The sequence below is a fragment of the Jaculus jaculus genome, chromosome 19, assembly GCF_020740685.1.
Source record: "Jaculus jaculus isolate mJacJac1 chromosome 19, mJacJac1.mat.Y.cur, whole genome shotgun sequence".
Classification (NCBI taxonomy): domain Eukaryota; kingdom Metazoa; phylum Chordata; class Mammalia; order Rodentia; family Dipodidae; genus Jaculus; species Jaculus jaculus.
Genome location: NC_059120.1, coordinates 59,363,116 through 59,390,538, shown reverse-complemented (window position 1 = coordinate 59,390,538; position 27,423 = coordinate 59,363,116). Strand labels below are relative to the sequence as shown.

At 54.4% G+C, this 27,423-nt stretch overlaps 1 protein-coding gene across 1 annotated transcript; it reads right to left on the bottom strand.

Moving 5' to 3' along the window:
* Positions 1-1,007: 1,007 nt before the first annotated feature.
* Lmna (lamin A/C) lies at positions 1,008-27,423 on the bottom strand. The gene is made up of 12 exons (XM_045138138.1): positions 26,804-27,423; positions 9,836-9,992; positions 7,922-8,047; positions 7,459-7,629; positions 7,214-7,339; positions 5,247-5,467; positions 4,916-5,141; positions 3,878-3,985; positions 3,647-3,766; positions 3,208-3,297; positions 2,238-2,507; positions 1,008-1,990 (listed from the first exon to the last, which is right to left on the bottom strand). The coding sequence occupies exons 1-12, from the start codon at positions 27,157-27,159 to the stop codon at positions 1,964-1,966; spliced, it is 1,998 nt and encodes a 665-aa protein (XP_044994073.1). The 5' UTR covers positions 27,160-27,423; the 3' UTR covers positions 1,008-1,963.

Below are 27,423 nucleotides of genomic sequence, written 5' to 3'. Positions count from 1 at the left end.
GGCCTCAAACTCATGGAGATCCTCGTTTCTCTGCCTCCTGAGTGCTGGGATTAAAGGCATGCACCACCATGCCTGGCTGATTATTTATTTATTAGAGAGAGAGAGAGAGAGGGAGAGAGAGAAAATGGACACGCCAGGGTCTCCAGCCACTGCAAATGAACTCCAGATGCACATGCCTCCTTGTGCATCTGGCTTACGTGGGTCCTGGAGAATTGAACTGGGATCCTTTGGCTTTGCAGGCAAGCACCTTAACTGCTAAGCCATCTCTCCAGCCCCTGATTATTATTCTTTAAAAGTATTTTTTATTTGAGAGAAAGAAGCAGATAGAGAATGGACATGCCAGGACCTAGTCACTGAAAATGAACTGCAGACACACACAACACCTTATACATCTGGCTTTTTACGTGGGTACTGGGGACTTGAACCTGGATCCTTTGGCTTTGCAGGCAAGTGCCTTAATGACTAAGCCTTCTCTCCAGCCCTATTTTTTTTCTCCAGTCCTATTTTTTATTTACTTACTTTTGTTTGTTTGTTAGTATGAAAGTCTCACTCTAGCCCAGGCTGACCTGAAACTCACGCTGTAGTCTCAGGGTGGCCTCGAACTCACAGCGATCCTCCCACCTCTGCCTCCCGAGTGCTGGGATTAAAGGCGTGCGCCACCACGCCCGGCTTGTGCTTTTTGAAAGGTAAGTTCCTGCGCTCCCATCCACCCTGTCTGTCAATGCCCGTGTCAGGTTCACCACGGGGCACCACCGCTCACAAGGTGCCTGATCGCTGTGGGGTGGATGAAGGGGAGGAAGGAAACGCCTCCCCTTTGCTATACCTCCTCAGGACACCCCGACTCCTACATCAGTCCTGTCCGTCACCCCGAAGTTGCTCTTCAAGCTTTATATCTTTGTTTCCTGAGGTCGGGGGAGGCAGTGACCACAGGGCCCCTGTGTGTGCATGCACCTGCCCCTCAGAACACACGGCGACACCCAACAAAGAGACACCACGGCAGCCACGGGTGGAAATAACTAGTGTATTGATCTGGGGAGGTGCAGATGGGAAACAGAGGGTGAGGGGCTTAGTGTTTGCCAGGAACTACGGTCGGTCACCCCCTCTGTCCCTCTCACCTTCTTTCTTTCCAGTGGGCCCCTCCCAGCAGGCTCTCACCCCCTCCAGCAGCCTCTTTTTTCCTTTCCTCACTGTACCCGACTTGACCGTGACCTTCAGTGACTGGCCAGGACCCACTCTCAGACTGACTTCCGTCCCTCCTCCCTGTTCTTCCTCCACCTCATCCCCATCTCTTGTCAACATAAAATCCACTAAAAGCAAGCGCAGGTGGGGGGGGGGGTCCTAGGAGAGTCCACTCACCCGGGCTAGGGAAGGGGCAGGATGAGGGCAGGGCAGGCACAGGAGCCTCAGCCGTGTGGAGGAGAGCCAGGAAGTCCAGACCTAGGGCCCAGGCTCAGCCTCCCCTTCTCTTCCCTTCTCCCTCTCTCTCCCTCTGTGTCTCTCTGTCTCTCTCTCTCTCTCTCTCTGGCTGGCTTGGCAGTGGGCCAGCTGTCATCAGGAGGCTGGTGGAAGGCTCCAGCCTGCCTCTCAGGCACCATGTCACAGGGTCCCGGGCTCAGGGGCAGCAGGGCGGTCAGCGAGGCAGAAAGTAGGCTGCGTAAGAGTAGCCTTTTCCCTGGGCTTCTCAGAGCCGTCTTACTCAAGGAAAGGAAGCGAGAGGAATTAGGATTGGAATAAAGGCTAGTTTTTTTGTTTGTTTCTTTGTTTGGCTTGTGATTTTTCCTTCAGTATAAAACCACTATAGAAAATAACTTCTCTTAGAAAAAAAAATATAGAAGTAAAAAACCAAAGGGGCTATTTTTCTTTGGCTTCAGGCCTGCTCCCATGAGGTTCAGGGCACAGGTGGGCATGAGGTGAGGAGGAAGCAGGAGGTTTCCACCCCATCCCTTGCCTGGCCGGTCCCACATTACATGATGCGGCAGTTCTGGGGGTTCTAAGAGAGAAGAGAGGGCAGAGGTGTGAGGGGCAGTGGCTGGGCCCTTCCTTCTCCCTCCTGTCTTCCCCCATCCCTCACAATGTCACCCCAGCCCTGGCCTCAAGTCTGGGGCTCAGACAGGAGGAGCAGGGTACAAGAGGAGCGACCTGGGACGGCTTACAGGAGGGAAGGGCCCCCCCCCCCCCACCAGCTCTTAGTGACCAGGGCTGCTCCTGTAGGGGTGGAGGCCAAAGGATGAACTCACCTGGGTCCGGGGACTGGAGTTGCCCAGGAGGTAGGAGCGGGTGACCAGGCTGTCCCCGAAGCTGCCACCCCCACTGCCCCCCACACTGCGGTAGCTGCGGGTCACTGTGACACTGGAGGCTGAGGAACCAGAGGAGACGGATCCGCCCACCTGGGCGCCCGAGCCAGCGGCAGACGCCTTGTCAGCAGGCTGCCCGCAGGTCCCGCACAGCACGGTGCGCGAGCGCAGGTTGTACTCGGCGGGGTCCCCCGAGCTGCTGCAGTGGGAGCCCTGGGGAGGGAGACAGAGTCTGGGACTGACTGCTCAGGGATCCTGGGGGCTCTTCCCCACCAGGCAGGAAGTGGGCTTCCATGCCCAGAGAGCCAGAGGGAATAAGGGCTTGGGAAGCTGGGGGTGAGTGGGTGGGTGCGGGGAGCTGGGAGGAAGGACACCAAGAGACATCAGCCCAGAACACTCGGGGACAGAGAGGCATGTGTTCGCCCTGTCCTAAATCCTCTAAACTTAGGAGGGGGAGGCAGCTGCGGGTAGAGAAAATCAACCTGGGACGTGGACAGAAACGAGGGAAAGCACTGTTGTCTTTAAGATGAGGGAAATGAGAGGACAGGCATGCACCAGGACCAGAGACGGGACCAGCAAGGGGAAAACGCATGCAAGTGGATCTGAAGGGAGCAGGCTGGGGCCTCCCACCTCCTATCCACAAGGCCAACCCAGACCCTCGTCCACAGCTGCTGCGCCCTGCACCACAGCACCGGCGAGTGCCCACTGCCTTCCTCGCCAGAGCAGGGCACCCGAAAACCTGGGTTCCCCGATCAGGGGTTGGGGAGGAGAGAGAAGAAAGGCCAGGGCAGCAAGTGAAGTTCCAAAACGTTCTTTAATGAGAAGACTTTGGCATGGGAGCTGGGGAGAGGCTGCCTCGGGCCTGGGATCGCTACCCAGGGTGGGCCGGGTCTCAGCGGCGGCTGCCACTCACGTGGTGGTGATGAAGCAGGTCGTCGCCATCCTCGTCTTCATCGTCCTCCACCATGGTCACTGAGCGCACCAGCTTGCGCATGGCCACCTCCTGAGGGGACACCCACCGGCCCCGGCTTGAGGGTTGGGGTGAGGCAGGGAGGGCTGCACACCAGGGACCTCCCCTTGTCTAGCTGCCCGTTCTGTCCTCTTGTGCCGCAGCTGAGGAACTCCCTTCTACCGAGGGACGCGGCCAAGCTCAAGACCTTCAGGTCAGAGCGTGGCCCTACTTCAAACAACCCTATCAGTTCACTTTTACCAGGCTTGCCACTGGAAGGGCTTTTGGTGGGCACATTGAGTGGGCACTTGAGTCTGCGCGGGAAGTGACCCTAGAGTGACCGGGCTGCCTTGGCCAGCAGAGGGAGCCTTGTCCAGCAATGGGCGGTCCGCAGTGTACTCACTTCCCCAGTGGAGTTGATGAGGGCTGTGCGAAGGCTGTTCCCGCAGCCCCAAGTGTTCTGCGCCTTCCACACCAGGTCGGTGGGGGGGCTGTGGGTGGCCCCAGCTCCCGCAGCCCAGATCTGGGGAAAGAGGATTTGAGGAGCGCGGTCACTCCAGGGCTCCTGTCTCACACCAATCCACCGTCACCACAGGCCACCCCACTCCCGAGTCCTGAGCACCCCACCACTCACCGTCACCACCTGCCCGGCCTTCAGGGTGAACTTTGGCGGGAACCGGTAGGTCAGCAAGGGGTCCTCTCCGTTCTGGCGTTTGATCTGCCAGTTGCCCATGGACTGGTCCTGCCAGGGAGGAGGGAGAGGGTACTTAGCCTGACTCAGGCAGGCCGGGCGGTGGGGCGGTGTGCACCTGCAGTTCTAGCTACTGAGGAGGCCCAGGCCCGAGAATAGCCCAATTCCAGGAGATCAAGGAAAACAGAGCCAGGGCTTGGGAAGGTGGCTCAGCAGTCAAAGGCACTTGCTTGTAAAGCCTGCTGGCCTAGGTTACATTCCCCAGGAGCCATGCAAAGCCAGGTGCACAAAGTGACCATATATCCGGAGTTCGTTTGCAGTGGCAAGAGGCCCTGATGTGCCCATACTCTCCCTCTCTCTCTCTCTCCCCTTCTCTCTCTGAAGTACATTTTGTTTTTATCAAGTAAACAGTTTTTGTTTTTTTTTTTTTTTTGGTTTTTTGAGGTAGGGTCTTGCTGACTGGAATTTACTATGTAGTCTCAGGGTGGCCTCGAACTCACAGCCATCCTCCTACCTCTGCCTAAATTAGGCCGGGTGTGGTGGCGCACGTCTTTAATCTCAGCACTGGGGAGGCTGAGATAGGAGGATCGCCGTGAGTTCGAGGACACCCTGCGATTACATAGTGAATTCCAGGTCAGCCTGGGTTAGAGTGAACCCTACCTCAAAAACCAAACAAAAAACAAAAAAAGAGAGAGAGACAGACAGACAGACACCAGGCAGGCTTGTCACCTTCCACATACAGAGGCCTTTCCTCTCCTCCCATTGACCCACCCTACCCCACCCCCTCAATAAGCACAGCTGTCCTGTGTGAACGTGCGTGCTCTGTCATGCGCACTGATATGGTCCCACCAACTGATGACGTAGGGACCGCTACTCATCGCCAGCCCCCAGATGCGGGAGCAGAGGAGCTGCAGCCCCTGAGGCCGGCAGCCAGGGCTGGAGCTCACACCTGTGTCCCGAGACCCGGGGCCCCGGGCCTACCTCGCTGGACTTGTTGCGCAGCCGCACGAACTTGCCCTCCTCGTCCACCTCCTCCACCGCCACGCGGCCGCTGGTGCGCGCGTGCTGCGAGAAGCTGCTGCGGCTCTCGGCGGACTCCAGCTTGCGCTTCTTGGTGACACTGCCGCTGCCGCCTTGCGACTGAGATGAGTGGGAGGAGGCTCGCCCGCGGCCGCGCTGCGAGGTGGGGCTTGGGGACAGGCGCAACCTGGGAACAGCGGTAAGGAAGGGGCTTAATCAAGGGCAATCACAGGCTGGGGATTCCCTCCCCCCCCCCACCCCCGCCAGCATTTCCCAATCCCTCCCAGCTCACCTCTCCTCCTCCCCCTCCAGCAGCTTGCGGTAGGCGTGGATCTCCATGTCCAAGGCCAGCTTGATGTCCAGCAGCTCCTGGTACTCGTCCAGCTGCTGCTGCATCCTTGCCCGCATGTCAGCCATCTCCCGCTCCTTCTCGGCCAGCAGCCGCCGGCTGGTGTCCCGCTCACGGGCCAGAGAGTCCTCCAGGTCCCGAAGCTTCGCCTCCTTGGCTGCCAGCTGCAGTAGAGCAAGCAGGGATCTGGTGAGCTCCCAAGGGTCCCAAATAATGGACAGGGAGGGACACAGATAGGCACAGGGCACCCAGGACCCTTTCCAGATTGCTGGGCTCTCACCAGAGTTCACGGCAAGCTCTAACGCGGCCTCGGCCAGTAACCAGGAAGCCCTTCCCAGTCTAACTGAAATCTCTCATTCTGGCGTTAGACCCACTTCCCCCATCACAAGTAGCCCAAGCAGGCAGAATCACATCGATGCATTTTTCCCCCAAGCAGCAAACATACAAAAGGGGGTGAGGATGTGTACAAGAGAGCAGTGAGCAACTTGAGTCAGAATACTCAAGAGCAACACCAATGCTTTTAAACGTTCACACTGCAGGGCTGGAGAGACGGCTTAGTGGTGAAGGCGCTTGCCTGCAAAGCCACAGGACACAGGTTCAATTCCCCAGGACCCACGTAAACCAAATGTACAAGGAGACGCATGTGTCTGAAGTTCATCTGCAGTGGCTGAAGACCCTAGTGCACCCATCCTGTCTCTCTACCTCTCTCTGAAATAAGTAAAATGAAGTAAAAAAACATTTAAAATTTCGCACTATGGAATGTTAGGACAGATCTGTGAGTCAAGGAAGATGAGGATGCTTTCCACTTTCAAATGGGAAAGTGAGGTTGGGAGATGTAGCTCAGTGGTAGAGCCCTTGTCTAGTGTGTAAAAGGCCTTGGATTCAAAGCAAGCCGAAAAACACTTCTTCCTCAAATAGAAAAACAAAGGCTGGAGGATGAAGGAATACTGGAACACTAGACGCAAGACTAGTCTGTGGTCCTAGAGCCTTTTCTCCCCTTTTCTTGATTTTTGTTTTTATTTTTTGTGTTGTTGTTCATTTTTATTTATTTATTTGAGAGCAACAGACAGAGAAAGAGGAAGATATATATATAGAAAGAATGGGCGCACCAGGGCCTCCAACCACTGAAACAAACTCCAGATGCGTGTGCCCCCTGGTACGTCTGACTAATGTGGGTCCTGGGGAACCGAGTCTTGAACCGAGGTCCTTAGGCTTCACGGGAAAGTGCTTAACCAAAAAGGCATCTCTCTAGCCCTCTTTCCTTTTCTTTTCTTTTCTGTTTTTTTTGACATAGGGTCTCACTCTACCCCAGGCTGATCTGGAATTCACTATGTAAACTCAGGCTGTCCTCAGGCTGCACTCACAGTGATCCTCCTGCCTCTGACTCCCGAGTGCTGGTATTAAAGGCATGCACCACCATGCCTGGCTCTTTTTTATTTATTTATTTATTTATTTAAGAGCGACAGACAGAGAGAAAGACAGATAGAGGGAGAGAGAGAGAATGGGCGCGCCAGGGCTTCCAGCCTCTGCAAACGAACTCCAGACGCGTGTGCCCCCTTGTGCATCTGGCTAATGTGGGACCTGGGGAACTGAGCCTCGAACCGGGGTCCTTAGGCTTCACAGGCAAGTGCTTAACCGCTAAGCCATCTCTCCAGCCCTCTTTTTTTTTTTTTTTTTGTAAAGGTAGGGTCTCACTCTGGCCCAGGCCGACCTGGAATTCACTCTAGTCTCAGGCTGGCCTTGAACTCATGGCGATCCTCTTACCTCTGCCTCCGGAGGGCTGAGATGAAAGGCGTGCGCCACCGCCACGCCCGGCCTCTTTTCCCCTTTGTCCCCCCTCTTCTCCTCGGCCAGCTTCTACCTGTGCCCACACCAGTGCCCTGGCGGAAGGCCGTGAGCTGGCGCCTCACCTGCTTCTGCAGCTGGCTGAGCTGCGCCGACAGGCTGTCGATCCGGATGCGGGACTGCTGCAGCTCCTCGTGGGCCGCCCCCACCAGGTTGCTGTTCCTCTCGGCAGACTGCCTGGCATTGTCCAGCTGCGGGGCGCACGGGGGGGGGGGGGCGAGGGAGGGGTGTGAGGAGGACATCCCACCACCATCCTCAACCTGCCCCCCTTGGCGGAGGGCGGGGAGGCGGGGCGGGGAGGGGCGGGCACCTTGGCAGAGTAGGTCTTCTCCAGCTCCTTCTTGTACTGCTCCACCTGGTCCTCGTGCTGGGCCCGCAGCTCCTGCAGCGCGTCGGCCAGCCGGCTCTCGAACTCGCGCTGCTTCCCGTTGTCAATCTCCACGAGGCGGGTCTCGTGGCGCCTCTTGGTCTCACGCAGCTCCTGGCAGGGGTGGAAAGAGGGTGACCCAGGGACCAAAATCGGGGCTGGTTCCTGGAAACCTGGCTGCACTGCCCTCCCTGCCCAGCCCCAGCCCCAGCCCCAGCCCCAGCCCCAGCCCGCGGGCGGTCCCTCCCTTTGCTAAGCGGGGAGCTGGGTGCCTGCCACCACTTTCTGTGCACTGGTCTAAGGCCTCGGGCAGGTGAGCTCTGCACACAGTGGAAACCGGGCCCCAAGCTCGGTGTGCACCTGCCCCCGAAGCCCAGCTCTCAGGCCTGCCAAGGGCGGTCCTCACCTCACTGTAGATGTTCTTCTGGAAGTCCAGTTCCTCCTTCAGGGTCTGCAGCCTGTTCTCAGCGTCCACCCTCCGCAGCATCTCGTCCTGAAGTTGCTTCTTGGCCTCACCCAGGGCGGCCTCAAGCTGAGAGGGAAGAAGCTGTGTTCAGGGTCGGGGTGCTCCGAGCATGCGCTGCAAGGAGGCTGAGTGGCGGCTGTCCGCAGAGGGCACAGGTCTGGGTGAACTGATGCCCATGAAGACAGCGACGTCCACTTGTTAGTAATCACCCTGGGGAGCCATGGTACTAAGAAATCAAGGAGAGGCCAGGTGTGGTGGCGCACGCCTTTAATCCCAGCACTTGGGAGGCAGAGGTAGGAGGATTGCCCTGAGTTTGAGGCCACCCTGAGATAACATAGTGAATTCCAGGTCAGCCTGGGCTAGAGTGAGACTACCTCGAAAAACCAAAAAGAAAAAGATTTAGCGGTTAAGGCACTTGCCTGCAAAGCCAAAGGAACCAGGTTCAATTCCCCAGGACCCACGTAAGCCAGATGTACAAGGGTCACATGTGTCTGGAGTTCATTTGCAGTGGCTTGAGGCCCTGGCGTGCCCATTCTCTCTCTATCTGTCTCTTGTCGCTCTATCTCTCTCTGCTTGCAAATAAATAAATGAAACTAAATAATAAAAATCTTTTTTAAAAAAACTAAAAGAACCAAGGATAAAACCCTCCTCCACTCAGGGCCTCCTTTTCCTGGCACAGCAAGGCCGTTGCTAGGAAGGAGGCCTGTCTGTGTACAGAAGGGACAGGAGGCAGGAAGGAAGAAAGGTATGGTGGGGAGGGGGCTGCAAAGGGCTCAAGAGGCCAAGACCCAAGGGGTGGCCTCGTGGGCTCTGGGGAGGGACAGTGTGATGGCTTCAGGGGCACAGACGCATGTGCAAGAGCACAGAAGCAGGAAGGACACGTGTCATTCGAGCTTTCGGGAAGATGACCAGTGTCAGCACCTGAAGTTGGGTGCTGGGCTTGGCGGCACACGCCTTTAATCCCAGCACCCGGGAGGCAGAGGTAGGAGGAGGATCACAGTGAGTTCGAGGCCAGCCTGACACTACATAGTTAATAACTAAATAAATAAATAAAACCTGAAGCTGGGGAGAAGCGATGGGAGAGCAGACAGGACCAGTAGAGAGCAGCTGGAAGATGAAGACAAGCCTTCATCTGCCCCGGAGAAAGCTCCAGAGAAAGCTGAGCTGGGAGCACGGTGGCGCTGGGGCATTCACGGTGGCGAGCACAATGTGCTCGGGGCAAGCGGGAAGGCCTGGGGAGGGCGGAGCTGGAGGCGCCCAGCCTGGCTTTGAAGTCACCCTGCTGGCTTCTCCCATCTCTCTACCGTGTGCTGCAGGGCGGGGCCTGGGAAGGGAGCTTGCCCAAGGACTGACCAAGTTGGCAGGCAAAGCCACACAGCTGGCAGTAAGCCGGCCTCCTCAGTTCCCTTGCTCGTAACGTGAGACATTAGAGGTGAGAAGAGGGCAGCGTTTTGGACGTGAAGGTCGCCACGTGCATGCATAGTTATTAACTTATGTCCCATAGGTAAGGGGGGAGCCATCAGCTCCCCAGTATGACAACAGTGGACGGGGGTTACTACGCTTCTTTCTCCAGAGGTTGAAGCTGTCTGGGAGGCCCAGGAGAGCAGGGACCTGGGGCCAGGAATAGCTCATTGCTCAGTTAAGACAGAAGTGGGTTGAGGATTACTTTAAATTCACTGTGCTGGATTCCCTAGTGGCCAAAGAAAGATGAGATGAGGTCTGGATGAGCGAATGATCTCAGGACAGGTGAATGGCCGTGGGACTGAGTGACAGGTCGGGACCAGGGTAGAAGAGTCGGTGCGCCCCACCAAGCGTGGTCACTGGGATGGAGGGAGAACCCGGAGGGTGGCCTACCTTGGCCACCTGTCCCCGCAGGTCATGCAGCTCGCCCTCTAGTGTGCGCTTCTCACTGAGCGCCGTGCTCAGGGCTGCCTCCTTGGAGTTGAGCAGAGCCTCCAGGTCCTTGAGACGCGCCTGGGCGGCCAGCAAGTCGCCCTCTTTCTTGGTATTGCTAAAGAAGACAAGAAGGAAGAGTGTTTTCTTTCTCTCTCTCTGTCTCTCCCTCTCTCTCTCTCTCTCTCTCTCTCTTTCTTTCTTTTTGGTTTTTCAAGGTAGTGTTTCACTCTAGTCCAGGCTGACATGGAATTCCCTATGTAGTCTCAGGATGGCCTTGAACTCACGGTGATCCTCCTACCTCTGTCTCCTGAGTGCTGGGATTAAAGGTGTGCACCACCAGGCCCAGTTCTGAGTGTTTTTTTTTAAACTTAAATTTTATTTTATTTTTATTTCAAGAGTTGGTTTTAAAGTAACCCACGTTTTGAGAAAGAGGGTCAGCCACATGAGTTGGCTCTGCCAATCTTCCAACTGCCAGGAGAGGGCATCATTGTGCTAGGTTTGTTGACATGCCCTTGCCTCTGGGATTGGACTCCCACCTTCCTCAAGATTCCCCCCAAACCCCTTTCTGCTTCCCTACCCTTCCATGACTCAGGACTCAGGAACGCGCCCGGGGCCCAGAGCAGAGCTAGATCCCGTGACATGAATGCTTTCTCTCAGCTCCCCACCCATCCCTCCAAAGCACACAGGGGCACCTTTGTCTCCATCCCCTTCCTACACAAGGCCTGAACCTTCCCCTCCCCAACTCCACCCATTTCTCATTCAGCCACCCCGAGCAGCCACAAGTCCCCAGACCTTTCAGTTTGAGCCCCCAAAGCGCCGATTCCCTGCTCTGGGTCCCTGTGGCACGTGTAGGACTGCAGAGAAGGAGAGTCGGGCTAGGGGGGCTTGGGGCAAGGACAAGGAGACATGGTACGACCTTTCCCTCTCTCGAGACCCAGTCTAGGACCCCTGATCAAGGCAGAGCAGAGGGCCTGCTTCCATTAGAGAGCCTTTGTCCACTTCCCAAGCGACTTCAGGCCTCCAGAGCCAGCCTGGAGCTGCCCTCCATCCCTGGCTCCTCAACGCAGGCACAGCTTTAGCAATACCCAGCACTGTGGGGTGTCTCTGCCTCCCTTGTTCTAACGCCTTCTGTGAGCGAACGAGAGAAACAAAGAGGTCTCGTTTTCTTAACAGTCTCTAGAATCATGGCATGTTTTCTATATGTACAGAAGTTATCAACTACTAAAGAGTGGGAGCTGGCGAGATGGCTCAGTGGTTAAGGCACTTGTCTACAGAGCCTAACAACCCAGGTTCAATTTCCCAGTACCCATGTAAAGCCACATGCTCAAAGTGGCTGTTGCATCTGGAATTCCTTTCCAGTGGCTAGAGGCTCTGGTGCCTCCATATCCTGCCCTTCCTCTGTCTCTTCTCTCTGTGCCTTTCTCTGCTTGCAAATAAATAAATAAAAATATTTTAGCTGGGCGTGGGTGGCACACACCTTTAATCCTAGCACTTGCTGTGAGTTTAAGGCCACCGTGAGACTATATTGTAAATTCCAGGTCAGCCTAGGCTAGAGCCAGACCCTACCTTGAAAAACCAGGGCTTAAAAAAAAAAAAAAAAGGCTTGGGGGCTAGAAAGATTGTTTAGTGGTTAAAGTGCTTGCCTGCAAAGGCTAAGAACCTAGGGTTGATTCCCCAGTACCCACTTAAGCCAGATGCACAAGGTGGCACATGTTTCTGGAGTTCATTTACAGTGGCTGAATGCTTTGGCAAACCCATTCTGCCTATCTACCTCTTCCCTCTCTCTCTCAAATAAATAAATACATACTTTTGTTTTTGTTTTTTTTTTTTTTGAGGTAGGGTCTCACTCTAGCCTAGGCTGACCTGGAATTCATTATGTTTTTTTAAAATTTATTTATTTATTTATTTATTTATTTGAGAGTGACAGAGAGAGAGAGAAAGAGACAGAGAGAGAGAGATTGAGAATGGGCGCACCAGGGCTTCCAGCCACTGCAAACAAACTCCAGACACCTGCGCCCCCTTGTGCATCTGGCTAACGTGGATCCTGGGGAACCGAGCCTCGAACTGGGGTCCTTAGGCTTCACAGGCAAGCACTTAACCGCTAAGCCGTCTCTCCAGCCCTGGAATTCATTATGTAGAATCAGGGTGGCCTCGAACTCACAGTGATCCTCCTACCTCTGCCTCTCAGTGTTGGGATTAAAGGTGTGTAACACCAGGCTTAGCAATAAAATATGTTTTTAAAAGGCTGGGCATGAGAGCACACAACTTTGATTCCAGGACTTGGCATTCAGAGGCAGGAAGATCGCCGAGTTGGAGGCCAGTCTAGGACAACAGAGCGAGACTATACCTTGCGGGGGGGGGGGTGTTATAGGCATGCTGGTGAGGGCTTCTAGTCCCTGCATTTCAGAAGTTGAGGTGAGAGGACTGCTGTTGAGTTCCAGGCCAGCCTGGGCTAGAGTGAGACCCTTCCTCATAATAACGAAGTCTTCTTGAAAAGCCTCAGGACATCGCTGGAGTGATGGCTCAGCAGCTAAGGTGCCTGCCTGCAAAACCTAACAACCTGGGTTACCCACGTACAGCCAGTTGCACAAAGTGGCACATGTATATGGAGTTCATAGGGCTGGAGAGTTGGCTTAGCAGTTAAGGAATTTGCCTGGAGTTCATTTGCAGTGGCTGGAGGCCCTGGCATGCACAATCTCTCTTCTTTCTATCTCACTCTGCTTGTAAGTAAATAAATAAAAGTTTTAAAAGAAAGGAAGAAGGAAGGAGAGAGAGAGAGGGAGGAAGGAAGGAAGAAAAGAAGGAAGGAAGGGAGGAAGAAAGACAGGCAGGCTTCTGGATGGGGCTGGTTGGTGGGTGGCCTGGCATGCACAAAGCCCAGGAGTTATACGGACTCTTCTCAGGAGAAGCTGAGAAGCACTCGCTCCCCAGGCAGGGCCGTCCTGACAGACTGAGGGCCGATTCCGCTCAAGTTGACCTCAGGGAGCCACTATGTCCATTGGGCTTTATGGCAGCGTGGGTAAGGGATTATTCCCTGGTGTGCTGAGACCTCAGAACAGCCACATTGAAAGGTCTCATCCCAACATGGATAACAATCTCTCCATGGCTGGACAGATAGGGAGCTTCTTCAGCATGTTATGGAAAATAAAAATAAAATAAAATAAAATAAAAAGAAAGAAAGAAAAAATCTTTGGAGAGCCTGAGAACTTGTCCAGACATTATAGTTCCTTCACAAATAGGTGGCACACACCTTTAATCCCAGCGCTTGGGAGGCAGAGGTAGGAGGGTTGCCATGAGTTTGAGGCCACCCTCAGACTACATAGTGAATTCCAGGTCAGCCTGGGTTAAAGTGAGACCTTACCTGGAAAAACAAAAACAAACAAAGAAAGAAAAATAGGGGATGAAGGAAGGCAGCAAAACTAGGCAGTGGCAGGAAAGAGCCACGGGCCTGGTCCTAGCGCAGTCTGTGAAGAATCAGTCCACGATCTTGAGCCCACCACAGCCGATGGCAAAAAAGAAAAGCCCACCACAGGAAGAAGAGCGACCCTGCCACACCACTCCAGGCAACAGTTCTCCCTGGATGAACCAGGAGAGAGGAGGCTTGCAGAATCTCTGCTCTGCAGGGAAGACATGCTGGGGAGGTTTCCAACAAGGGGTCCTCCCCTCCACAAGGGCTCCACTCGGCTGGGAGGGTGACTAAGGGCCCATGTGCTCCCCCCATGCACGCCTCAGAACAATTTGCTTAATGCTGCGATAGCGTCTTCCTCCCGCAAAGAGGCCCTTCCAGAACCAGAAGCTATCTCTCCTCCTCCGTCTCAGCCTGAAAAGCTAAAAATAAAGTCAAAAACCCAGCTCAGGTCTTGGCTGCCAGCCGGCCTGGCCCTGGCTAGAAGCGCAGCCCCAACTTTCCATGACTTCAGAACTTTTCCAAAGCTACGGCAGCTGCACTGCACGGGAGGAGAGAGCTGAAGGGAAAAAGTAAGGCCCAGGGTAGTGTCGACTCTGAGCCCCTTGGACCCGCTCCAAGGCTGGCAGGGGCTTCCTAGAGGGGCTCTCCACCCTGAAGACCACCATCTGGGCTGCAGCTGCCTTGTCTGGCTGGGGAGACTCAGAATAAAGAGAACTGGCTCAGAGTTGGCAACCCACCACCCAACCTTCTCCTTTTACAGATGAGGAAACTGAGGCACAGAGGAGGGTGGATGGCACAGAACCAAGTATGGCAAACCGATGCAGGGACAGTCCTCCAGGCTACTTGGCAAACTGGGGTCGGACTCCTCTGCCTTCGCCTTCGCCTTCCTAAACCACAGGTCTACAGAGGATGCCCACAGAGGCCAGGGCAAGAGAGCCGGCCTGCCGAAGGAGGAGAGGCCGCATAAAGCGGCAAACGACTTCCGACCACGTCTCACGGGCAGGGCAGCTCACTAGTCCTGCCTCCCTGGATCCCAGAGGGGGAGTTCCCAGGATTCTCCCTAGCCTTGGCAGGGCTGGGATAAGATGCCCAGACCCCGTCTTCCAGGACCATAGTCTGTGACATGCAAGGGGTAGGGTTTTGGTTTTGGGTTTGTTTTTTTTTCCACTCTAACCACATACTTCCTATTGCTCTCAAAGATAGTGGCGGCAGTACTGACAGTAACACACAGTCATGCACCACTCGACAACGGGAGTTACACTGTAAAATGGGAGCTTAGTGGATTTTGTCAGTGCATCAACATCACAGTGTTTGTACAAGCTGTTGTCACCGGACAACAGACATAATTTTATGGACCCCTTTTCATTCATGTGGTCTGCCCCTGACAGGAAGGTTGTTATGTGGAGCATGACTGTAATAGGAAACAGTCCTATAGAGCTCATTATGTGCCAGGTGCTGCTCTATTACAGCACCAATTCATTTAATCTTTACAGAGGGTCACAGAAACCAGAGTGCTCCGGCCAGTTCTGCGCAAGTAGGCAGCAGAGCCTGAGGCCTCCGCCCATGCCATGATGCGCCTCCAGTGAATCAAGGGGTTTCCCTCTCCTTCCTCCCTGTACCTGAGAGAGGTGATTAAAGGCCCAAGACACACCCTGGAGCTGAGGGAAACCTGGAGCAGAGCAGAGGCAGGAAGAGCCTTTGTGGTTTTCCTCACAGCCTGACTGTGGGGAGGAGGCCGGCCCCCCTCACCATCCATGGGCTCATGACTCAGCCTAGGGGAGCTCTGCGGCCTGGAAGCCACAAGCACACCCCAAGAATGGGTGTGCGGAGGGGAGGGGGATGAGGCAGGAGCCCATCCTCTCCTCCCTCTTCCCCAGTCCTGCCTGTCCTCCACGGAAAGCCAGAGGGCTTCGGGCCTGGGCCTAGCAGGCCAGGCGCTAACCTAGCCGGGGATGGGCTCCGGCCCGGGCCACGAGGGTGGACATGGAAGGGCTGGACACGTGCGGGGCTGGCAGGGAGGGCAGGGTGGGGCAGGGAAGGGACGGGAGCCCAACCCCCGCAGTGACTCATGCTCAGGTGGACAATAGCCGGGCAGGGGTGGGGAAGTCCACCCGTGTTCCCAGGGGCTAAGAGACCCCGCGGCTGGCCAGAGCCCTGCCCCCGGCCTGGTGCCATGCGTGTCCGCCAGGGTCCCCAAACCCCGAAGCGAATGCATGGGCGATGCCTCTAGAGGCAAGAAGGGCTGGGCATCCTGTTTTAACGGGTACCAATGTCCCCCGCCTGCCAGGCTGGCGGCGGGGAGAGGGGGAGAGAGGAAAGGGGCTGGGGTCGCTGGGCTGCTTTAGGAGGCGGGGGTGGGGGGTGGGGAGGAGGCCACCAGGCAGCAAAATGGCCGGGTGGGCAGCAGGCCAGGCGCTGACCCGCCCACTGAGTCATCCTCCCATCGCGCCAGATATGGAGCTCGCGAACCGCCTGTTGGGCCTGGCTGCCGGAGCTCCGGGCCAGCCTGAGGGGAGCGGCCTGCACTTCCTCCCTCCCGGCCGGGAGACTCCAGACGGCGCTAAAAATAAGCAGGAGGGGAGGACCCGCCAGGGAGGAGGAGGAGGAGGAGGAGGAGGAGGAGGAGGAGGAGGAGCGCAGGCCGGCCTCACCGGCTCCCCGCCGTCCCCATGTCGCGGCTTCCTGCCCCGGGAGAGAGCGCCCCCCTGCGGCCGGGCCGGCGCCCCGAGTCCCCGCTGAGCCCGGCTGCTCTCCCGGCAGCGCCCTTCCGGCTCCGCACCTCGCCCTTTCATTCATTCATTCATTCACTCATTCAAACATGCATGCAACCATTTATTCATTTGCTACCTCAGCCTGACCTCCAGCTGGCTATGTACCTGAAGATGACTTTTTTTTCTTTTTCTTTCTTTCTTTCTTTCTTTCTTTCTTTCTTTCTTTCTTTCTTTCTTTCTTTCTTTTTTATTTTAATGGCCTGGAGAGATGGCTTAGCAGTTAAGGCGTCTGCCTGCAAAGCCAAAGGATCCTGGCTCAACTCTCCAGGACCCACGTAAGCCACATGCATAAAGGGGCGCATGCCTCTGGAGTTCTGTTTGCAGTGGCTGGAGGCCCTGGCACGCCCATTCTCTCTCTCTCTCTGCCTCTTTCTCTCTCAATAAATAAATAAATAATATATTTTTAAAAATAAAATAAAATGATTTTTTTTTTTTTTGAGGTAGGGTTTCACTGTAGCTCAGGCTGACCTGGAATTCGCTATGTAGTCTCAGGGAGGCCTTGGAGAAACTAAGGCCTGGAGAAGACTACGTTTAAGCACTAAAATCTTGCCCACCAGGTCAGTTGGGGGCATTCACAGCACAGCAGGCAGGCAGGGGCACAGCACAGCAAATAGCATGATTCCAAGGGCGGAAGTGTACCTCCATATCTGGCACCCAACCCCAGAAGAGAAGGGAAGAGAAGAACCGGGCAGGGAGCCAGGCAAGTGCGGGGTAAGCCTGCCTGGGACGCTGAGGCAGGAGGAGCATTAAGATCATTCAGCCTTCTCAAAAATAAATAAATAAAAACAAAGAGCTGGGTGTAGGGATGCACATCTTTAGTCCTAGCACTGGGGAGTGAGTTCCTCAGGTCTGGGGTGACAGTGAGACCCTACCTCAAAACAAGAAGGAAGGAAGGAAGGAAAGAAGATGTCACAACGCAAGCAGGCTACAGAAAGTGACAGGGAGAAAAAGAGGACCCTAGAGGCAACAACCTCTTCCTTGCTAGGATAGGAGACCCTGGTCGGGACAAAGAACCAGTGAATCTACCACCCCCGTACCTTCAAACATCATACTTGGGGCTGCAGAGATGGCTCAGCAGTTAAGGCCCTTGCCTGCAAAGCCTAAGGACCCAGGTTCAATTCCCTATTACCTACATAAGCCAGATGCATAAGGTGGCACGTGCATCTGGAGCTCGCTCATGCGCTCTCTCCCTCCTTCTTTCTGTCTCTCAAATAAATAAAAAAAATATTTTTTAAAAAGTCACACTTGCGGGCTGGAGAGATGGCTTAGAGGTTAAGCGCTTGCCTGTGAAGCCTAAGGACCCCGGTTCAAGGTTCAATTCTCCAGGACCCATGTTATCCAGATGTGCAAGGGGGTGCACGCATCTGGAGTTTGTTTGCAGTGGCTGGAGGCCCTGGCACGCCCATTCTTTCTCTCTCTATCTGCCTCTTTCTCTGTCTGTCACTTTCAAATAAATAAAAATAAGCAAAAAAAAAAAATTTTAAATAAAGTCACACTTGCCAGGCTTTAATCCCAACACACACTCGGGAGGCAGAGGTAAGATGAAAACCATGAGTTCAAGGCCAGTCTGTGACTCCATAGTGAATTCCAGGTCAGCCTGGGCTAGAGTGAGACCCTGCTTCAAAAAACAAAACTAATAACCACCAAGTCACACTTATCCCCCAACTGTGTGCAGCCACCCAAGATAACCATTGCCCAGAAGTAACCTCTGTTTTCGTGGCTGGTCTGAGGGTCTGTAACCATTTTCGGGGAAGGGCAAAATGTGGGTAGCCCCACCCTTGCATTCTAGGATATGGCCTTCTCTAGAAAAGAGAACTTGAAAGGGCGGAGGGAGGTGTTTTATAGACTGAAAAGCTCTGGATGTTTTCCAGTCGAAAAGAACATGGTAGGTTCCCCAGAACAAACCAACCCTGGCCTCCACACACGCACATGTGCCCACAGCTGGCACAACTCAGCTTCTGCACTCTGGTGGGTAAAACACCCATCAAACTGGCCGAGGGTCTGAGGCCTCTCGGATCCCCTTCCAGAGCATCCCAGCTCCCAGCTGTCCCTCCCCAGGACAAGGCTGGGACTTTAAGAGGGGGGAGGGACTTGAGTTGGGGGGGGTCTGGTGCCCAGAGGGTGCTAGGAGGCATGTTGACATGTTCCGACTCCACTCCAGCAGAGGCACTGGGCCTGGCTGGCAAGGGGCCAGGCCTGAGTCACAGCTGCTGGGTGTACCAACGCACATATGGAAGAGAAGCCTGCGGCCAGAGGCTCAGACACCAGGGTCTTAGACACCAGGCAACTGGATTCCTCACCAACTAACTCCTGTAAAGCTCCCTGCCAAAGTCCACGTTTCATCTTACTGACCTGTCCCTCCAGAAGCCAGGCCTGTGTTGTCACAGAAACAGAAGGGTGGGGACAGAACAAATAAGCGAGAGGGAGAGAGGGATGGACTAATTATGTGGAGTGACCTGAGGGCTGGAAGGGTGGGACATTTGGGGGACCCTCACAAAGGCTGGGATGTGATGTGGGACCAGCCTCCGTAGCTCAGCAGCCTTTGCTGTCCTTGTGCCGACACTGACCACGGCCTCTGTGAACTTGAGCGTCACCCCCGCGCCCCCTTTCTTCTCTGGGCCACCTAAGGCACCCCAATTTGTACTGAGCAGGGTCTTCTTAGCCCTCCTTCTAGCTATTAACCCTGAGTGCTCCAGGACAGAGCTGGAGCCCCACCCCGTCAGCAGAGGAAGCGAGGGAGGGCCTGGACCTTCTGGTCCCACAGCATTCCAGCTAAGCCTGGGAAGATGCAATGCGCTCTGTCGGCTGGGAGGGGGCGGCAGGACCGTGTCTGGGAGAAGGGGAGCTTTTCCAGCTCCAGAAACTTCCTCACCCAGCCCAGAGCCCTACCCCTTAAAGAGCCTCTAGCCTTTCTGAGCCCTAACGAGACTCCGTGTACCCCCTATCGAATGAAGACCATTGCTCCTCTCACTGCGACTTGAACGTAATTCTCAAGGGAGGACTACCTGGAGGCCTCTTCCCTGGCTGGACCAGCACTGGGGCTCCTGTCCACTCTCCAACCTGCCCTCCAGCATGACTCAGCTCCCCAGCCAGACAGAGGATCCCAGCCAGAATTATTGCCGGCAGGATTCCGGCTTCCTCTCCTCCTCCAGCTGAACAGTGGGGTCAGAGAGACTTCACTTCCTAAAAGCTGTCGCTCTTCTTCTTCTTTCCTCCTCCTCCTTCTTCTCTTTTTCTTTTTCTTTTCTTTTCTTTTCTTTTTTTTTTTTTTTCGAGGGAGGGTCTCACTCTAGCCCAGGCTGACCTGGAATTCACTATGGAGTCTCAGGGTGGCCTCGAACTCATGGCGATCCTCCCACCTCTGCCTCCTCAGGCTCCAACTGCTGGGATTAAAGGTGTGCGCTACCATACCCGGCCTGTCCCCTTTGTCAAGGGACTTGTAAGGGAAGACCTCCTCGCAGCCCACCTTAGGCTGTGACAGTACAGGAGGCAGGGGCCAGATCAAGGTCACAACGCACCTCCCTCTGACTCCGCGCACGTGCTGTTTGCTGTCTAATCCTGACAGCTGGAGGTGACGATCCTGCCTTCCTGGAGTCCTCCTTCCAGCCTCCATCACTGTCAGACCTTGGTGGCCACCTCTCCGGTCTTGCTACATGATAGGTCCCTTCCATTGCTCAGAAGTGAGAGGCACTGAAGACAATTGTCCTTTCCTCCAGCAGTGGAAACACAAAGCCAGCAGGGTAATGCCACAGTAATTAACCATTTCAAGAAAACTATCTTTGGCAACCAAAGAGAAGTGGTTTTGATTCCACTGCTGTGGGGAAATGCTTTGAGAGAATAGCACTGGGTATTAATTATACCCACATTGATTATATTTGTTTTTACTACTTCTCGTGTGTTTGTTTCTGGTTGTTTCCCACCTCCACCCCCAAGTAGGGTCTCACTTTAGCCCAGACTGACCTGGAATTCACTCTACAGTCCCATGCTGGCCTCAAACTCATGGTAATCCTCCTGCCTCAACCATGCTCCACCACGCCTGGCTTTCATGTGGTGTTTTAGAGACTCTTTTTGTTGTTTTTGCTGGTTTTTTTTTTTTGGGGGGGGGTGTTGAGGTAGGGTCTCACTCTAGCCCTGGCTGACCTGGAATTCACTATGTAGTCTCAGGGTGGCCTCGAACTCACTGTGATCCTCCTACCTCTGCCTCCCAAGTGCTGGGATTAAAGGTGTGCGCCTCCACACTGGGCTTAGAGGACTCTCTTCTCACTTTGTGGGCCATTTTACTACTACAGAATTTAAGGGATCTCTAGAGACCTGCTTGGATGCTCTTTCTCTCATAGATAAGGAAATCCAGAGAGGGGTGATGATTAACTCAAGGTCACACAGCAATTTAGAGGTGAGGCGGAGGGACAAGGCTGCTTCTATTACCTCAAACTGCCGGTGGTAGACCACCTTACTCCTCACTAAGGGACAGCAGATCCGGTGACTTCCCCAGATGTCTCCAAGAACGCCAGAGCTTGCCCCTTGCCACCTTCAGTACACTACTGCCTGCCTGCCCGGGAAGACGATGGGAGGAGCGCTCCCTGGTATCTGGGCCTCCCAGACAGCCTCGCTCCAGGCCGGTGCAGCTGCCGCAGCTGCTGGGGCTGATGAGGGCTGTGGAGGAGGGAGGTGTCCGAGGGGAGAGCAGAGCGTTTTGATGACAGGTGACGACATCTCCCAGCAGTTGTCATCACAGCTGTCTCTGACTTCAGCCCTGACACTGGACGACTGAATTGCTGGGAGGGGGCCATGAGCAACTGGTGTCCCGTGAAGGACAAACCTACAACGCTGCAGGAGGTCAAGGGCAGGCCCTGCAGGACCCTAGTGAGAAAGACCCCTTGTTTATTTATGAGAGAGAGAGAGAGAAATGGGCACACCAAGGCCTCTAGCCACTGCAAACCCTAACCCTAACTCCAAACGCCATCTGGCTTACGTGGGTTCTGAGTAATCGAACCTGCATCCTTTGGTTTCACAGGCAAGGACCTTAACCGCTAGGTCATCTCTCTAGCCCTCCTTAAGCACTTGTTTTTCAGCTCCTGGGTTTAGCTGTACCTCTTTTCCCTTTCAGTCAGGATGTGGATGGACCAAAACAAAACAACAAACAACAACAAAAAGGCAGGGTGTGGTGGAGCACGCCTTTAATCCCAGCACTTGGGAGGCAGAGGTAGGAGGATCACCGAGAGTTCGAGGCCATCCTAAGACTACATAGTGAATTCCAGGTCAGCCTGAACTACAGTGAGACCCTACCTTGAAAAACCAAAAAAGAAGAATGTGGATGGAGGGTACCTAGGGCCCAGATACCTCCCAAGGCCCTCATCTTCATCAGTCTAATGATGCTGCCGAAGGGCACAGCCTGTCCCGACCCAGGGAGCCAGTTCCCACGGCGTGTTTCAGGACATGATCTCCAGCCTCTCCCAGAGCCTGACTGTCTCACGAGCTACAGACAGGACCTCCAGGCTGCAGGAACGAGCCTCAGCCGGATTTCTATGTGCCGCCCGTGCTAGGGAAGTGAGGCTCAGGGCTCCTCTGGGCCACAGAGGGTAAGGCAGGCTGGCAATCCAGGAAGTAATTCAGCACCAAAGATTCAGGAGCTGGGGGAGAACTGCTTCTGCTTTGTGGACCTGAGATCTGAGGCACAATCTCACTTAGCACAGGCCGACCTAAAGCTCACTCTGTAGCCCAGGCTGGCCCCCAAAATCACAGTGATCCTCCTGAGTACATGAGCCATCATACCCAGCTCAATTTTTTTTTTTTTTTTCAGGTAGGGTCTCGCTCTAGCCCAGACTAACCTGGAATTCACTATGTAATCTCAGGGTGATCTCAAATTCATGGCAATTCTCCTCCCTCTGCCTACCAAGTGCTAGGACTAAAGACATGGACCACCATGCCCTGCTTGTTTTTTTTGTTTTTGTTTTTTTGGTTTTTTAAATATTTTTTGTTCATTTTTATTTATTCATTTGAGAGTGACAGAGAGAGGGAGAGAGAGAGACAGATAGAGAGAGAATGGGCGCGCCAGGGCTTCCAGCCACTGTAAACGAACTCCAGACGCGTGCGCCCCCTTGTGCATCTGGCTAACGTGGGTCCTGGGGAATCGAGCCTCGAACCGGGATCCTTAGGCTTCACAGGCAAGTGCTTAACCACTAAGCCATCTCTCCAGCCCTGTTTTTGTTTTTGTTTTTTAAAGATAGCAGTTTACTATGTAGTGCAGGCTAACCTTAATATCCCCACAATCCTGAGCTGGAGAGATGGCTTAGTGAAGGTGCTTGCCTACAAAACCCAAGGATCTAGGTGTGGCTTCCCAGAATCCATATAAGCCAGATGCACACGGCAGCACATGCGTCTGGAGTTCATTTGTAGTGGCTAGAGGCCCAGGAATACTCATTTTGTCTCTCATAAATAAATAAAAATATTTAAAAATAAATAAAAATCCCCACAATACTTCCGTCGCACTCTCCCAACTTCTGAGGGTGATAAATTTGCACCACCAGGTCCAATTTGCACTAGGGATTGAATTCGGGCCTCAGGCACTCTAGGCAAGCACTCTACCACAGAGCTGTACGTCCAGCCCAATATATGAAATTTATTTTTTCTGAGGCCTGGGGATTGGAAACCCTCAGCCTTGTGTACCCTAGGCAGGCACTCTACCACTGACCATGCCCCAGGCCCCCAGTGTAATTACTATGCAGGGTCTGTGCAGAACACTGGTTCCAGATTCCAGAGGGTCTTTTTGTTTTGGAAGAATAGTTTACTGAGTACACGACAAGGGAACAATGAGCTGTGCTAGGGTACAGCCTGCATTTTTGAAGATAGTTTATTTACTTATTACAGTCAGAGAGAGAGAGAGAATGGGCATGCCAGGTCTTCCAGCCACTGCAAACGAACTCCAGACGCGTGCGCCACTATGAGTATCTGACTTATGTGGGACCTGGAGAATCGAACCTGGGTCCTTAGGCTTCACAGGTAGGGACCTTAACCAGTAAGTCATGTCTCTAGTCCCCAGTCTGTATTTTGTTTTTGCATGTATATGTATGTGTAGTGCATTCACATGTGCAGTGCATGCATGTTCATATGTGTGGGTGCACATCTATGACCTGCAGAAGTTAATGTCAGCAACCTTGCTAAATCACTTTCTACTTAACCTTTTTTTTTTTTCTCTCCTTGAGAGGTTCTCGCTATAGCCCAGGCTGACCTGGAAGTCACTATGTAGTATCAGGCTGGCCTAAAACTCACAACAATCCTCCTACTTCAGCCTCCCAAGTACTGAGATTAAAGGTGGGCGCCACCACGTCCTCTATTTTTATGTTGTCTTTTATTTTATTTTTTGAGGCAGTGTCTAACACAAGTTGACCTGGAACTCACTCTATAGCCCAGGCTGGCCTAGAATTTATGGCAAACCTCCTACCTTACTACTGGGATTATAGTTTTGAGTTACCACCTCGGTCTTTCTGTCTTTAATCCTTTTTTTTTTTTTTTTTAAATTTTAGACATTATTAAGAGAAAGAAAGAGGAGAGAGGAGAAAGTATGAAGAGCTCCTGCCCAAGGGGTAAAGCCCAGATGTCCTGTGTGTGTCCTGTGTGTCTCTTTCAAGGTAGGGTGTTACTCTACCCCAGAGGCTGTCCAGGAACTCCCTCTGAAGGACCTGGCTGGCCTTGAACTCATGGCAATCCTCCTACCTCTGCCAATAGTTGTTTTTATTATTGTTGTTGTTGTTGTTTGCTTGCTTTGAGTCAGGATCTTGCTATGTAGTCCCAGCCTAGGGACTCACAATATAGCCCCAGCCTTCAAACTGAGGTTCACCCTCCTGCCTCTGCCACCTGAGGGCGGGGATTATCAGCAGACTTTCCAAGGAAGATGCAGAAAAGGGGCCCCAGGATCCAGCGGGGAAAGGGCAGAAGGCATAGGCATTCAGGCCTCACTCCCTCCCCGACAAGACTAGCCTCACCCTGTCTCCCAAGGTCTCTTGTAAAGCCACCAGGGTGTGTGGGGTGGGGGGGCGACATCTGAGTCATCCACCCAGCTGTCCTGCCTGGGGTGGGGCCCAGCTCTTACTCCGTACCCCAAGGGCTTGCCCTAGTGCTTCCAACTTTAGCATTCTCCTGCACTTTGTCTAGGACACAGAGGTAAGGGAGGGAAAGAGATGGAGGGAGAAGGGGAGAGCAAGAAGGAGGGAGTATGGAGAATATGAGAAACAGAGAGAAAGATCTGTTTTCTTTTCCTGGAACCAATAAACCAGGTGGAAGAGAAGAGGCCCTTGGGTGTGGTCAAGAGATCCAGCCTGGGCCAAGGCTTGCCACAGGGTCTCACTGACAGCTCTGCATCCCAACTCCAAGTCAGGCCCTGAACTCTGAACTTGAATTAAACATTAAACCAGTCACTACCTTCTTTCCAGGTGGGAGGGATCAGATAATACCTTTCTTTCTACCCCCCAAACTCCATTCTGGCCCTTTCTCCACACCAGCCTGAGCTTAGCAGATAAAAAAAGATCAGGCAGTCCTGGTTCTTCCTACCACAGACACAGAAGGGGACAGACATGTCAGTCAGTCTGTCCCGTTTGTCTCCACAAGCCCGACATCTAGGTGTGCACACCACCCCCTTTTTCCGGAAGCACAGCCTCCCCAGTTAGGATCCGTGGGGGGGAACAGAGGCAGGTGGCCAAATATAACCAGTATGCACATTCTCCCTCCATTCCACGTGTGTACACGCTGCCTGGGGCTCCAGGGCTGGACAGCTGCTCCAGGAGGCAGAGAAGACAGGGTGGTGTGACCAGATGAGCAGGAGGTGACGGACTCTGCTGGCCCCCTTCCTCATTAGTGTTGACTGCAGAGCTGCTCGGCAAGGCCCGCTTCGCAAAGGGCTTTTGGCAGCTGCGTTGAGTAATTTAGATCTAACTACTTAACTCACTGGTGCTTCCCTGCCTGGCCTCCTATCTAAGTCGTTCATAGCGCTGATGGAGAAAAACAGGTGAGCAGGATGTGGGGGCGCACTCAGGAGGCAGAGGTAGGAGTTTGAGGCCAGCATAATATAATAGTGAATTCCAGGTCAGCCTGGGCTAGAGTGAGACCCTACCTCAAAAAAAAAAAAAAAAAAGGACAGGTGGTCTCTTTCTATGGAAGTAAAGATTGGACCCATCTGCCCTCACAACTTCCACCTACCCTGCAGAGGGCTGCTGGTTCTGTCACACCCACCACCTGGGGCTGGAAGCCAGGCGAGAGCAGAATGCCCCAAAACAGAGAGTTATGGGCAGAGCATGAGGCTGGAGAAGATAATACAAAAGAAGAGGGGGGGGGCAATGCTACCAGCTCCTTAGGGATCTACAAGGTCCTTCAGTGCTTTCTGGCTTGGGTTTACACAGAAGAAAAGGGTGCAGGGGCTGGAGAGATGGCTCAGCAGTTAGACACGTGTTTGCAAAACCTGCCGACCAGGTTGGATTCCCCAGAACCCACATAAAGCCAAATACACAAAGCGGCAAATGCATCTGGAGTCTGTTTGCAGGGACAGGAGGCCCTACAGTGCCCGTTTGTTCTCTTGTTCCTTCTCTCTCCTTGAAAATAAATAAATAAAATATTTCTAATCCTTTTTAAGAAAAGGGAGCAAAGAGAAAGAAGCCAGAAGCAGAAGCCTAAACCTCCAAGCTCAGGAAGGCCAGTTTAGAGAAAAAGGTGGAGTCAAGCAGGGTGGGGCAGGGATGGGTAAACCGGGAGTGGCCTGTAGCTCCCAACGGCTGGATTTCAAAAATGTCACTGTATTCCAGCAGTTTAATAAGGCTAAGATCAAGACGTCAGGAGCAGAGAGGACGGGCCAGAGGGGAGACAGCTCTGGCTTGGCAGAGAAAATAAAAGGGAGGGAGGGAGGGAAGGAGGGAGAGACGGGGAGCAGAGGTGGGGAGAGAGCCCCCAACCCTTCGAGTCCCAGGGCAAAGAGTAAAAGGAGGGATGCCACAGGCCCGGGCATAGCATAACTTCCTGAGCTGTAAGTCTCTGCCCTCAGTTTCCCTCCCCCTCCTTGCATTCCACGGCCAGACCCACCAAGTGCCCTAGGAGTTGGCTGTGGGAGCTAGCTGCCAGGGAGCCAGTCTCCTGGCTGGAGAGTTCAATAAAGGTCCTAGACATGCAGGGGGTGAAGAAGGGCTCCCCAAATCCTAGAGAGAACCAGAAAGAGGTCATGCCAATGCCACCATGGGAGGGGGCAGCTCTGTTTTGCCTTAGTGACCCCCTCTTCCAGCACCACTGAACATATGCCAGCTTGGGAGTCCTTAGAGGATACCATGTGTTCACAGCCACCCTGGGCAAAGTTGGCACGGTGCCAAGCCTGCCAAGAAAGTTTCAAATCTAAGAGAAGCCTTTCACCCATTCCAATTCCAGTGTCCAGAGTTCCAAGACCCGGCAGGGCCAGTTCTGCCTTGCTTAAGCCCGTCCCCTAGGCTCGGAACGGCTGTTAAATGCTGAACGCCACCCTGACAGAACACGGGGACCGTACCCCCATACACACTCCCAGCCCCATGCTCCCCACCGCTCCTTCTGTCCCTCACCCTCTCCCAAGAGACCCCACCCTTCTCTGTCCTATCTTGACAATTCCCCTTGGCACTGCCAGTCACCCGTGGGTGGCAGTTCCGGGGAGGGAGGGGACTAGATGTCCAGTTACCCGCCGCCAGGGAGGGCCTCGGGCCGCCTTCCCGGAACGAGGACGCCCGCCCGGCCTCGACTCACCGGGCTTTGAGCTCCTTGAACTCCTCGCGCACTTTGCTGAGCTCCAGCTGCAGGCGCGCGCGCTCCTTGGCCACCGAGTCGAGGGTCTTGCGGGCGTCCCCCAGCTCGGCCTCGTAGGCCGCCTTGATGCCGGACACCTCGCGGCTGACCACCTCCTCGGACTCGGTGATGCGGAGGCGCAGCCCGGCGTTCTCCGTCTCCAGGGAGCGCACGCGATCGATGTAGACGGCCAGGCGGTCATTGAGCTCCTGCAGGTCCTCCTTCTCCTGCAGCCGGGTGATGCGGGTGGGCGACAGCGGGGTCGAGCTGGCCTGCGCCCCGCTGCGGGTGGCGCGCCGCTGGGACGGGGTCTCCATGGCCGGCAGGGTGGCAGCGCTGCCCTCGGAGGAGGGGGTCAGTTGTCCCAGGGACTGAAGGGCACGACCACCGCCGAAGGGCAGAGGGCTGCGGAGTTGGAGGAGTGTGCCTGGCGCTCGGGCGCACTCCTGGCAGGGCCGGTGGCAGAAGCTGGGCCGGGCGGGCGGGCGCCTGTCGCACCTCGGGATCGGGATCGGGGTTGGCTGGTGTCGGTGCTGCGCTCGGCTCCCGCGAACACTCTGAGTCACCGGTGCCGGCCCGAG

Excerpts from the sequence above, each read along its gene's own strand:
- Lmna (XM_045138138.1), bottom strand. The coding sequence starts at position 27,159 with ATGGAGACCCCGTCCCAGCGGCGCGCCACCCGCAGCGGGGCGCAGGCC. Across the intron at positions 9,993-26,803 it reads TTCAAGGAGCTCAAAGCCCG|CAATACCAAGAAAGAGGGCG; the intron begins GTGAGTCGAGGC and ends TGTCTTCTTTAG. Across the intron at positions 2,508-3,207 it reads ACCTGCTTCATCACCACCAC|GGCTCCCACTGCAGCAGCTC; the intron begins GTGAGTGGCAGC and ends CTCCCTCCCCAG.